The sequence below is a fragment of the Gopherus evgoodei genome, chromosome 9 (assembly GCF_007399415.2).
Source record: "Gopherus evgoodei ecotype Sinaloan lineage chromosome 9, rGopEvg1_v1.p, whole genome shotgun sequence".
Taxonomy (NCBI): domain Eukaryota; kingdom Metazoa; phylum Chordata; order Testudines; family Testudinidae; genus Gopherus; species Gopherus evgoodei.
In genome coordinates, this window is record NC_044330.1 from 8,016,542 (window position 1) to 8,029,005 (window position 12,464).

The 12,464-nt window shown below is 49.1% G+C and overlaps 1 protein-coding gene across 3 annotated transcripts in view; it reads left to right on the forward strand.

The window, feature by feature from the left end:
* The window catches only part of DVL3 (dishevelled segment polarity protein 3), a 43,458-nt gene that overhangs the window by 15,462 nt on the left and 15,532 nt on the right, over window positions 1–12,464 (forward strand). For all 3 annotated transcript variants that reach the window (XM_030576677.1, XM_030576676.1, XM_030576678.1), the window contains exon 2: window positions 11,369–11,438. In XM_030576677.1, coding sequence (XP_030432537.1) covers window positions 11,369–11,438 — 70 coding nt within the window. The remainder of the gene's footprint in view (window positions 1–11,368; window positions 11,439–12,464) is intronic.

Sequence of the window (12,464 nt, forward strand, 5' to 3'; positions counted from 1 at the left end):
CACAGTTGCCCCTCTCTGTCCTTACAGGGCATTTCACTGGAAATGGGAGCAGGGTGTAGAAGGAACATAGCCGCTGATCTGAAGGGATGTGTTTGGGAAAGAGCCTGTGTGAAATTGTGTGCTAGGGCTGAGAAACGTGACTTTGTCTTTTAGATGCTGCTTCAAATGAAATTGCCCTCAAGGCCCAAGAAGGGAGCTTTGAGGTTGGTCCCACATGAGCAGAAGCCAGTGCCGTTTCCTTACTGTAGGAAGCGGAGGTGCCCCATCAGTGGATGCACTGCCTGCCGTTGTCCAGCCCAGCATACCATATGGAGTCATCCTCATCCTGGCCTCAGAGGCGTATGGGTAGAACTCCCAACCCCACCCACGCTGCCCTTGCTTTACAAGCCCCTCTGGGCAACTGCACTGTGGGAGGCCGTGGGGGCTGACACTACTGGAATCTTCCGACCTGGAGTCTGATTTGAAAGTTCGTGCCTTCTCCTTCATCCTGAGTGTCTCATGTTTGGGTTTCGCCCTCCCCCCCTTCAACTGTTGGGGCAGTGAGAGGGCAGTATGCAGTGGTCGGTGACAGTTTTCCCTCTAATTTTTCCCATGCATGTGCAGAAAGAATTTTATGTGCACCAATATGGAGGTGATGTGTCACACACCACCTCTGTATTGGTGCACATAACAAAATTCATGTGGCGAGGGGGGGACGATGGGTCCAGAACGTGGGAGGGGGCTCAGGGCTGGGGCAGAGGGTTGGGGTGCAGATGGTGAGGGCTCTGGCTGGGGGTGTGGGCTCTGGAGTGAGGCAGGGGATGAGGGGTTTGGGATGCAGGCTGCCCTGAGGCTATGGTGGGGAGATAGGATTCCTGCCCAGCTCTCTCTCCCTGTAGCAGAACCTGGGCTGGGGGAGTGGGGAGGAAAGAGGTGCCTCTCTCCTCCTCGGCAGCTCCGCGGCTGGGGCTGCAGGATAGGCACCTCTTCCCTGACTGCAACAGATTTGAGGCTGGGCTGGGTTGGACCTCGGAGAGGGGCACCTCTCCAAGGGCTGGACAGGGTTGGGGCCGGGGGAGGGGTACCTCTCTCCCGGCCACAGCAGGTCTGTGGCTGGGCTGGGGCCAGCGGGGAGAGGCACTCTCCCTGAGTGCCTGAGCGGTGGTAAATAGGCTGCTATGCAGCTGCGAAGCTTAGATGGAACTTAGGTCGGTGACATGAGGCCAGGATACAGTCAGAGGCAATTTTATTGTCCCCCCCGCCCCAGACAGACCTGTTGTTAAACGCAAACCAATTGTTCATGTGGTGTGGGGGAATAAATCCAATGAATATTTATCCTTCTCTCAACAAATGTCTGCCCAGGACTCAGACGTGATTGGAGGTGTCTGCCTGGTTTTGTGCCTACCAGTTCTGCTCTGCAAAGAGGCTGCACTGTTGACTGGCCCAGTAATATGGGCTGAGAACAAAGGGACTGTGCTGGGCCTGTTGTGTGGAGAGGCCAGGAGAAGGGGGTGCTGGTGAGCAAATTGTTTTGTGGTGACTCCCTTGTTCCCCAGGTGTGGAGGTTGAGTTGCTCAGATTCCCCCTTCTCCCTCCTTGCTCTCCCGCTGTGTTGATGCTTTTCCAGGAATGAGCTGTTCTGCTAACCCAGCACATTCCACAGCATCAGCATTTTTTTGCAGGAGCTTTTCCTGCTGTTGAGAAAGAGCTAGGGCTGGCTGGGCTTCTCTCCTCCAAAGGCCAAGGAGGAAGGGCCTCGTCCCGCCTGCTCCATTGCACAGACAGGGGCTCATTGCTCTTCTCATCCCTGTCTGCCACACTACACAAGCTGGCAGTGGTGGGGGTCTCCGATGCCTTTGGTGCCGTATCCCTCCACATCTTTGAGGGGCTCTTTGCACCTCCTTGCTTTGATGTTTTCCTGGTTTCTCATTTTAACCCCTGTCAGGTCCCAGGCCCTGCAGGTGAGAACAGAGAGCGTGTTACGTTCTCAGGCAGCCTGGAAAACAGTGAGTATTGGTAGAACTGCAGGGCTTCCATAGAGATACTAACGACGTCATTAACGAGATACTAAATAAGAATGTGAAGTACACCGGATTCGTTGTAACCACTGAGTTAGCTTCTGCCATTGGCCCAGTAGATCTTTCCTTCCATCTCACTGGCTAGTCCCTGCCTTTTCCTGAGCATTCCAGTGGGAGCTGAGCTCTGTTCTGCTTGACACCATCAGATCATCAAGCTGGCAATTGCTGTTGGATAGTTAGTTGGTATGTTGGTGAGTTCCTTCTCTTGTCTGTCAGCAAGTGTTGCAAGGGGAGTTGACATCCAGGTATTACAGTGATGGGTGCTGTACAGTGTGCTTAATCCCTATGTTCGTATCTTTGGTATTGCTGTGGTGTCTCCCAGCTGCTTGGATCCAAATGGAGCTGAGCAGCACTGTTAATAATAATAAAAAATAAATAAATAATAATAATAGGAGATATACCTATCTCCTAAAACTGGAAGGGACCTTGACAGGTCATTGAGTCCAGCCCCCTGCCTTCACTAGCAGGACCAAGTACTGATTTTTATCCCAGATCCCTAAATGGCCTCCTCAAGGATTGAACTCACAACCCTGGATTTAGCAGGCCAATGCTCAAACCACTGAGCTCTTCCCCCCCGTTGGCCAGGCCCCTTGTTTTTGCTTGCCATTCCCACCATTAGGATGAATCTTAAAAGCCACCTTTGGATAGTGCTTAGCCCACCCTGAAATACATCCATCTCCTTTCCGTTGCAGCTTCTCTGAACCAGTTTTCCCTCAGCAGGAGCCCAGCTTTCAGTCCTGAGTGTGTTGCTATGTCTGCTGACTTGCCCAAAGTTTCCTGAATTTGTCTAAAGGGAGTTTTTTACACAGAGGCCCTTCATTCATTCCCCCAGTGTGGTCCCTTAGGCTTATCTGCTATCCTTGTGGCTGACACTGTAGACTAGCTTATTCTGCCCCAATAAGTTGAAGCTGCTTGGATTACAGGAGTGGGGAGATGGGTTTATTTTTAGTTGGGGTGTTTCCTTTTGCCCCAGCCAGAGGAAATGAAAGTGGCTTTGAACCTTCAGAGGCCTGGAGAATGGCTCCTTTGATGGCTTCTCTGAACATTGTTGTGGGGGTGGATGCCAGAGGTGTCTGCTGGGCAGGGCAAAATTAATTAATGTGGAAATGCCTCTGTGTCTCCTGCAGTTTTCTCCCCAGCTTCCTGTGTCTGTTTAGACTGAAAGGTCTGTGGTGCTTGTTTGCAGGGCAGCACCTACAGCCAGATGGTTACTCGGCAGATCCTAGAGATCCAGGTGGGAGAGACCACTGTGGATCTTTGGCTTAATTTGATTTCTGGGCCTCATGCTTAGTTTAGTTGGTGCTAGACAGGCCTCTGAGGTCAGTTGGTCATTTCCAAATCCTGTTCCTTCCGCATCCCTGGGCTGGATCAACACTCAGTCCTGGGTGGGGTGGGATGGCGTGGAAGTGAGTGCCCTCTTCACTGAGCACGAATCCAGCAGGAGCTGAATGTCTCTGCCAACTCCAGCTTTGGGACATAGGGCCTGAGCTGGTTTCTTTTCTAATCATTGAAAGGGCCTTTCTAAGGCTTGAGTGTCTGTCTAGGGCAGAGAAATCATAACAGGAACCATCTTATTGTGTGTACGATGCCTAGTTTGTTGTGGCCCCGATCCCTAACCAGGACCTTTTACACTATATTGCAGTATAATAATAGGTGCCTTGACAAGGCCTCATGACTGCAGTGATGTGGCGCGAGCCAAAAGAGCTCGTTAGGAACAGGGAACTATAAAGAACCTGTCCAGCAGTGACGAAGGAACAATGAATGACCAAGGCTTCATTGAAGTGCTCAGCTCCTTAGGCTGGGGAGAATTTCACACCCCCTTTGCCTGTTCTCAGTTTGAAGGAGTCATGGCCATGAGTAGCCTTACTGGAAAAAATTCTGCATGACTGATTCCTTAGAGTCCAAGGTCACAAGTGACCATTGTGATCATCTAGTGTGATCACCTGTATAAAACAGGCCACAGAACTTCCCCACTGTAATTCCTTTTTAATACAGCATATCTGAGAGGGCATGGGAGGGAAGTTGTTACAGCTGGATATGTGCATGTCCAGTCTTTTGCTCCTTCACTGATTCCATTACTTCCCTTAGTAATAGGAGCACCAGGTGGTGAGACTGTTGAGTTGGCAGGCCAAAAATGGCAGGGCCTGGTGATGTGCTTTAGTTCCTGGGTGTGGCTTTCCCTGCTGCCTCTGTGAGCAAGCAATGAAACAAAACATGGTCTCTGAAGACTCTTTGTACAATTCACTTTATGACTTATGCAGGAAAACAGATGACCGGTCCCTGCTATGGCACTGTGTTATGGTAGGGTCCCAGTTTAGCAGATCATTTGCTTTACAATCCTTGCTTCCCAAAAACCTCAAACGAAGGCAGTTGTGTGATGAAGTTCTCAGCAGCACATTGGGACCAGGTGATAGAGACACTTGAGGACAGCCGGGGTACAGCATACTGCCTTCTGAGAGGGAAGGCTCAAAGGAGCTGGAGTGCAGTTGAGTCTGTAAGCTCCTTGTGCGATGAAATTGGAATGTCAAGGAAGATATTGCTCGTGGGGGCTTGGGAAAGGAGTTTGAAGGAAAGGTGACAATCTCATCTTGTGCTCCTAGAGCCCTTCTCACCGCAGCATGCCTTACAGACTTAGTGCATGTGTGTCTCCCAGCCATAAAATGTAGTTTAGTTGGAGGTTGTCTCAGTTGCTTAAGTGGAAGACCCTTCAGAGAGAAGGTTGCTCTTTCAAGGAATACAAATGTTACCTGAAAATGCAGTCAGTCAACAAAACAGCCTTATCTCTGTCCTGGTCCCTTCCATCCCATACACCATCATGCACCTGCTGATGCACGTGGGGTGAAGACGTATTGATGGAGTTTATGATTGACACCAGGAAGCCCCTGGTTTATGACTGCAGACTTCTCGAATTCCCTAAGCCTATCTGATACATGTAGTTTGCCCCTGGAGATGAGGGCCTCTGTATCTGACACACAAGTATGATCGCTGGCATGCAAGCGCCCTGATTTGGGATCCAGTCTTTCAGAGGGTGATAACCCACGTACAACAGCATTTTATGTCTGGGCTTGATCTCTGAGGACATTTGACGTTTGAAATGCCATCTTTTTTCAGGAATTGCCCTACATAGTTGTCCTCATTAGGTGATCTCTTCTGGTAAAGAGATGTCACAGCCTGTTTCTTTTTGGCAACAGCATTTGGCTTTGCAGAAGAAACTGAGGAGGATTTATCTGTAGTGATAAGGGCTGCAATATTTTGGTATTAATGCACAGTTACTCTAGTTATTCAGCATCATTAACCTGCATGGTGCTTGAGAGACCAGACCTGGTTCCTGCCCTAAAGAGCCTATGCTATAGATGTGGAGAGCTAAATCACATTTCGGTTTTTTTAGTCACTGAAGCATGTGGTGGTGGTGTTAAAGGACAGGATCATCTTCTGGTTTTCAGTTGTTCGGTGAGTTTGCATATTGGGGCAGAGTTAATGTTATGTGGAGGATCTAAGCTGTGCACCTTGCTTTCTGATGTTTGGGGTTTTGTAATGTAAGGTTGCGCTCAACACTGAGTTCTTGCCTATCTGATATTTGAGAAAATGCCACTGTTCTGTGAGGGGTTTTTCCTTAAACTAAATTAAGCTTTTTGCCTATGAATTTCCTTACATTAAAACAAAACAAAACAAAAAACCCTTCTAATCTCACTATTCTGAAGTGTTTCCTGATCTTCAGCCTGAAACTGCCATTGCTGAATTGAATCTCCTAGCTAGCTCCCTGCCTTACTCTGAGGAATTCCTTTCCATCCTTGGTATTTACATGCCTCAGATGCTTGGGTGATCGAATTATTGCCCCGTCTTCCCTTCTCAACCTCTTCCCCACCCCCTAAACGATGTGGATTTTGGATTTCTGATCTCTTCCCCAGTAAGTGAGTCCCCGTGTGCTCTTGATAATTTCTATGGCTTTTCTCTGAACTTCCTTCAGTTTGTCATTATCTTTCTGATAATGAGGCTTCAGAAGAATACCCGATTCTGGGTGGAGTCATCCCAGAGATGCTCTGGAGGGAGTCTGTCCCCTTGTGCCCCAGGATATTGCTGCATACGCAGCTCAAAACTGCAAATCCAGAGCTAGCTACTCTCACCCCCAGGCTTCTCGAATGCTTCGGGGTTTCTCCTTCCCACTGAATCTCTCTCTGTTGCCAGATGCATTAGCTTTCCTGCGCATCCCCGTAACCAGTGGGCCCTGCCTAGGAGAGCCCTGGGCTGGAGTGACTCCCATAGCTCCCCCATAGCCAGCCCTGCTGTGCCAGGCGGAGGCACTGCAGGGAAATGGGAGAGGCTAGGACTCAAGCAGCTGCGTTCAAGGCTAACTGGAAGTGGCTCTGGAGCCCAGGGGCTCCATCAGGGACGCAGGCCAGCAGTCTCCAAGTATGTGTTTGATTTCAGCTGCCTCCTCTCCCCCTGCCCCATTCCTGCTACCTTCCCCTCACCCCCATCCATCCTGCTGTAATATATGAAATCCCCTGTGCTTATGAGCCTGGGACTGGATCTCTCTGGAGGACACTCTGCTCTCCTCTCATCAATGGAGTGATAAATCCCAGCCTTTCTGCCCCAGAGCTACTAGCCTGCAGGAAATTCCCTGCTTGGTCACCTCTGCTGGTGGAGGGTGCAGCCTGGAGGGTGGTGTTGGGGAGGAAGGAGAAGGCTGCAGGAGGGTAGGGGTCTGATGAGGGCCTGAGCTGTCTTCCTCGACTCCCTCTCCTCACAGGCTGCCTCTGCCCCTCCCCCACCAGCATGGGAGCAGATGTGTTACTTGTGTGAGCGTCTCTGCAGACAACTGTTTCACGAATACCCAGCAAACCCAACCCTGACTCCTGCGGCCGTAGAAGTGTCCCCCCTCCCCCAGCCTGGCTCCATGTACAATCCGCCTCCATGTCACTGGGGGATGGAGCCTGAATCATCCGCCCACTCACCCTGCCTCCCCGGATCCCTCCTCCTTCCCGCAGGTCCCTTTGTTGGAAAATGCAGCACAGAGGAGTGAGGCAGTGTGAGGAACACTGCCCAGGGGCCAGGCGCTGTGTGCAGTTTGCGTGTGGTGTGCTGCTCTGCCCATGGCTGCTGCGCTTCGTGTGCCTATGGGTCAGGCTGAGGTACAGTGGGTGCAGTTTGTGCATGGCAGATTGCTGCAGAAGGCAATGCAATGTGCTGTTGTAGCCCACTGAGGGCCAGGGTATCTTCAGTCCTCTCACACCTGGGTCTGTGCTGTCACGTACTGACCACACACCACGTAGGTCGCTCTTCGGGGATGATGGCCTGTGAAGAATACAGATCTCATCTGGAGCAGTTTCCCAGCCCTGTTGACTGCTGGGCTCGATAATCTCCGTGGGTTGCAGAGCCATTGCAGTCTGCTCTGTGTCATGTGGCCCATGCCATGCTCAGTTGGGCAGGATTAGGGCTGCCCAATAATAGCTAGGAGTTCTCATCGGGTGGGAGAGGATATCATTTCTCGGCATGCTCCAGAGCTACCCAAACCTAGTGGGTCTGTTAAACCCTTGCAGATGTGAGGCCAGCCTGCCTTGTGCACAGCAAACCAGGGGTAGTTCTCCTGGGATCAGCCTTGGCCTGGCAGCCTGCTGGGCTCCACAGGGCTGCCATGGCTGTCTCTAGGTAGAAGGGTCCTTAGAGAGTCGAAAATGAAAAGCCACTTTCAGTCTTACCTGGTGCTTTGGGAACCCTGGAGGAAGAACCTCACCAGCTGAGGATTTGGCCCCAGGAGGTATGTGGCCCTGTTCCTCTCCATGGCTTCCTCCAGGGTTGTCCTGTGCAACCTATCGAGAACAGATGTGGCATTACCCGCATGGGAGGCTCCCAGCTCAGGTGTGACTGACCTGGGGTAGCGTGAGGCGTAGAGGGGCAGAGGATCTTAGCTCAGGATTGAGAGGCATCAGCAGATCTATGGAGTGGAGAGGCTAGGGCTAGAATAGCTTGGGGAGCTGTGCTGACAGGATTGACAGGCTTCGGCAGAACTGGGAGGGTTGGGGGGGGATGGTCTTGCTCAGCATGTGTCTGACTAGCTCACTGCTATCAGGCTTTCCTCTGGGATTGTAAATATGTATTCATTGCACACTGGAATCCTGGTGGTGAATACATGATAAATAATGCAACATGCATGCTAGGAGCAGGTTATGGAGGGAAGTTAGAGGAGTAGATTGGGAGGAGCTTGTCCATGCACTGGGGAAGAAATCTGTTCCCAGCACCAATGTGAATCCTGAAAGGCCTGTTCCTGTCCTGGAGCAACTGTGTTACTTCTGTTTCTCTGTGGAACATGGGGAGCAGATCCCTGGTGGGACATGCCATATGAAATTGTGGGGTCTCCCCTATCGCTCCTGTGCAGCTGTTCAATCCCTTCCTGGCTGTTGGTCACTTTGTCCCTGCCTGTGGGTAGCACTGCCCCCTTTGCCTGCATTTTGGGCTCTGTGCCCCTCAGGAAGCTACAGACTGTACTGGGAACTGGCTCTGCCTGGAGCTCTCTAGGAACTGGATGGAGTCCAGGCTGCCTGTGTCAGTCTGAGTGGACGTTAGTGCTGCCAGGCAAGGAGGGGTTGTTGGGGGAGCCTTCTAGCAAGTGAGACAGGCTGGCCTGGGTGCTGAAAGAGACTGGTGTCTCCTCAGCAATGTGCCAGCATTTGACACTTGCTCTATGGATCAGAGCCATGCTGAAAGTGTCAGTGGAAAACTGCACAGGCTACAGGAAGGAGCATTAGGCTGGCAGAGTTTTAATCCTGGGTTTGCTGCTGCCTTGATGTGACCTTGGGTTGGCTACACCTTGGAGGAGGAAGGATTAATCTGCTCTGAGTGCTAAGTGTTCTTGCCCTCCCGATCTGTGGATATACCTTCCTTTGTACCCAAGGGACATTGCCTTCTGTGCTGTTGTGGAATTGAGATGCTGCATCTCTTCTCTTCCTCCCCTAGCCCCTTAGGCACCATTGTTTCTCTGCCTTGGGAAGGGATCATGACAATTGTGTGTTGACAACCAGTGGTGATCTTGAAATCTGTTTGGTTTCATTCGGTGACTCCCTTAATGGGAGCCTGTGGCACTGAATGGAGCAGCTGATGTTGCTGGCAGGGTGGGGCAGAGCCTGTTCCCCAGATTTTGGCACGTAGCATTGTCCATTTACCTTTGGTTGATGCTTTAAGAGTGTAAATGAGGTTTGCTGCCCTAATTTTGGCAGTTATCTAAGCACCTATGTTCACATGTCTCAGTGTGCTCTGCCTTGATATAAGTGACCAGGTTGCATTACATGCTGGGATGATGGGTCGCAGTCCAGGGAAGACAGCTGCATCCAGTTTTATTTTCTATAAATTAGGGGCAGCCATTAGACACCTGGGACGGGGCTGACATGGTCCTTGTTTTGGGCCTTCCTGCTTTGCTGTAATAGTTTCTTCCAGAGTGGAGTGATTTAAATCACTAATCTGAATCATGATTTAAATAAGAAAACTAGAAAATCTGACTCAAGTTAAATCCTATTTTGCATTTGTACTTTTTAGTTCTTTTACTGAAGAAAGGTTCATTCTCATTGGTTAAAACATATTGATTTGCAATGAAATATAGCCTTTTAACTAAATTATGTATATAATATCTATGCACATATGCATTCATTTAAGCAATTATATAACTTAACGTTCAGAATCTAAATTTTTACATTTTTTATGTTAGAAAACGTTAAATGATGCATTTCTTATTTACTAGATTAACTTCTTGTGTGTGATTTGTGTCAAGCTACATTTGGATGGAGATTAGAATGCAATTTAAAATGCTCAAAACCAGCATTTTAAAATTGTTTTTTTAGCTGAATAAAATCACTTTAAATGTGCTGGATACTTTTTCTTTTTATGTAAGGTTATCAAAACATGTTTTGCATTTAAAACTGATTTGTTAAATGAAGGCAATGTTAACTGTAGGTAACCAAGTGGCAGATAGTTTCTGGTCACTGTAAGCCAAACTTTCAAAGGTGTTTGCACATAGGTGCTGTTGTATTTAATCTAAATTAATGTATGGGCCAAAGATGTTGTCAAAACCCAGTCACTGTCCCACATTAAACAGTGTTAACCAAGTCCTGGGTTTTGGTATACGGAGACCATGGTGAACACACCTGTACAACTTTTTAACTTTCTATTAAAAAAACAGAAAAGAAGGGAAACCAATTACAGCATTTGAAATGTAAAATATTAAGTGAGGCTTTCATTGTAACAACATTTCCTGCTCCCTTTCACTTCAGTGGGATTTTGAAATCAACGAGAGTTGAATCAATGGGAATTAGGCACTTACCCTGCCTAGGTGCTTTTAAAAATCCACCTAGGTACCTCTCTGCATCTTTAGGTCCCTCATTACCTTTGAAACTCTGCCCTCGTGTCCCTTGGGATTTTAGTTATAGAGTGGCGGAGGAAAGCAAGCTTTCCTGCTTTTTCAACTCCTAATCAGTTTGTCAACTTTGATGAACCAAGCCAAATGAAGCAAATATTCTCTGCACCTGCTAGCTAAACTGAAATCAACAATAACGTCTTTCCTGTACAACAGAAACGGAAAGTACTTACATTTGGAAAAATGAAGATAGCAGCATTGACTCCATTGCCAATACTGTACATGATCCGGATACTTAATGCATGGCATATACATGGCATTGTGACATCTTTAAAAAGCTTGAGTGGACCTCAGAAGAGAGAGATCTTTTCCCCTGAGTCTGTATGTAATTCAAAAACCCGCACCCTTTAACTCTTTAAAATTTGAGGAGGGCTTCTTGCAGCATATTATGTCTTTATTTTAAGTGATTTTCATTGATCATAGTGATGTTAGGCCTTAACATAGCTGGTCATAATTTCAAATATATTTTTAAAGGTTTTTTTAAGTGCATTTAATTTAAATTTAACAAATCCAATTTTCAAATGATTTAATTTATCGATTTTTATGCGCCCTGGTTACTTCCCTCCATTTGTTTCTCTCCAGGCATCTCTCTGCTCCCCCTGTTTTCTGGGCTCTGTTGAGATAGCTGAGCAGCTGGAGTCTAAGGTTTTCCCCACTCCATCAAACCTGCGATTGGCCGTTTTTCTGAACTTGCAGTGGGGCTTTCTGCTGCCAGCGCCATGGGGGATCAGAAATGACAGTGCAGCCCAGCGTGGGTGCCTCTGTGAACAGCAAGAGTTCCTTGTCCCCTCTCATCTCCTCCTGTCCCATGACCGATCTGATGGCTCAACCCAGAGGCTGCCTTCTGTGACCTTAACCATAGGCTTTGAGCCTTGTTGCTAACCTGTCCTGTCTCTTTTTTCCACAGGGTCGTGAAGGAAGAAATCTCAGATGATAATGCCAAGCTTCCCTGTTTCAATGGCCGGGTGGTATCCTGGGTAAGCAGGACTCTTGGCTGGATGTCTGTCTCTCTATCTCTACATCAGACTCCACCAGCAGCTCTGAAAATCACCATTCCCATTGTACAGTGCTAGATAGAGCAGTGGGACAGCTGTGCTTTGTACTGAAGAGGCACTAACTGTAGCAGGAACTGAAACCATGCTGAGCTCCTGAGTGTCTGGGCTGAGGGTACCACTTCCCATCCTAGTCCTGAACCCTAGAGCAAGTCTGTTCTGCGTTCCCCACAACTACTAGGAGACAGTCCTGGGGATGCAATAGTTAAGAACATGTATCAAACCCTTTTGTAACTGCGTCCTAGTGTAGCTGCTGCTTGGAGCTCTGCTCTTGGCCTGCCTAGGGTAACTAGTGTGCCCCGACACCAGGTTTCATTTTCCAAGTTCCACCACAGATGATTGTAGCAAAGGGTTTTAAGTGCTGGAGAAGAGAACTGGATTTGACTGTCGTGAAGACTGAAGGTACTGTCTGGGCAGCCACAGGCAAGCTTCTCCCTCCATCCCACACCAGGCAGATGCTCTTCCCCCTTGTCCTGGAGGGGACCCCATCTTGGGACACGAGGGGAGTTCGGGCTCCATGGCTCGCTGAGCCCTTACCCTCTCTGCCGAGGCTACAGATGATGCTAGTTGGGATGTGAATATCTGCCTATTAGGAATTAAACTGAAATCCAACAGCTCATCTCCCAGGGGCCACCCAGCGGTCCGCAAATGGAAGCCACCGTCAGACACTAATGACCTGGGCCGGATGCGTGCTGATGCCTCCCAGTGCAGAGAAATTACACGCAGTCCCTGCCTTAAGGAGCTTACCATTTACTGTCAGACAAGGGGCACCAAAACGGCAGTGGTGGGGGTAGGACAGTTGGGGAAGAAGGATAGGGAGCAGTAAGGTTAGGGTAACAGGAGATCAGCCAGTTGGGTGTCCGGGGCATGCTACATGCATTATCCCTGCTATGAGTACGTCTGAAAAAGGCACCCATGTCACTGGGGTTGAATCCTTTGTGTGTGTGTGTG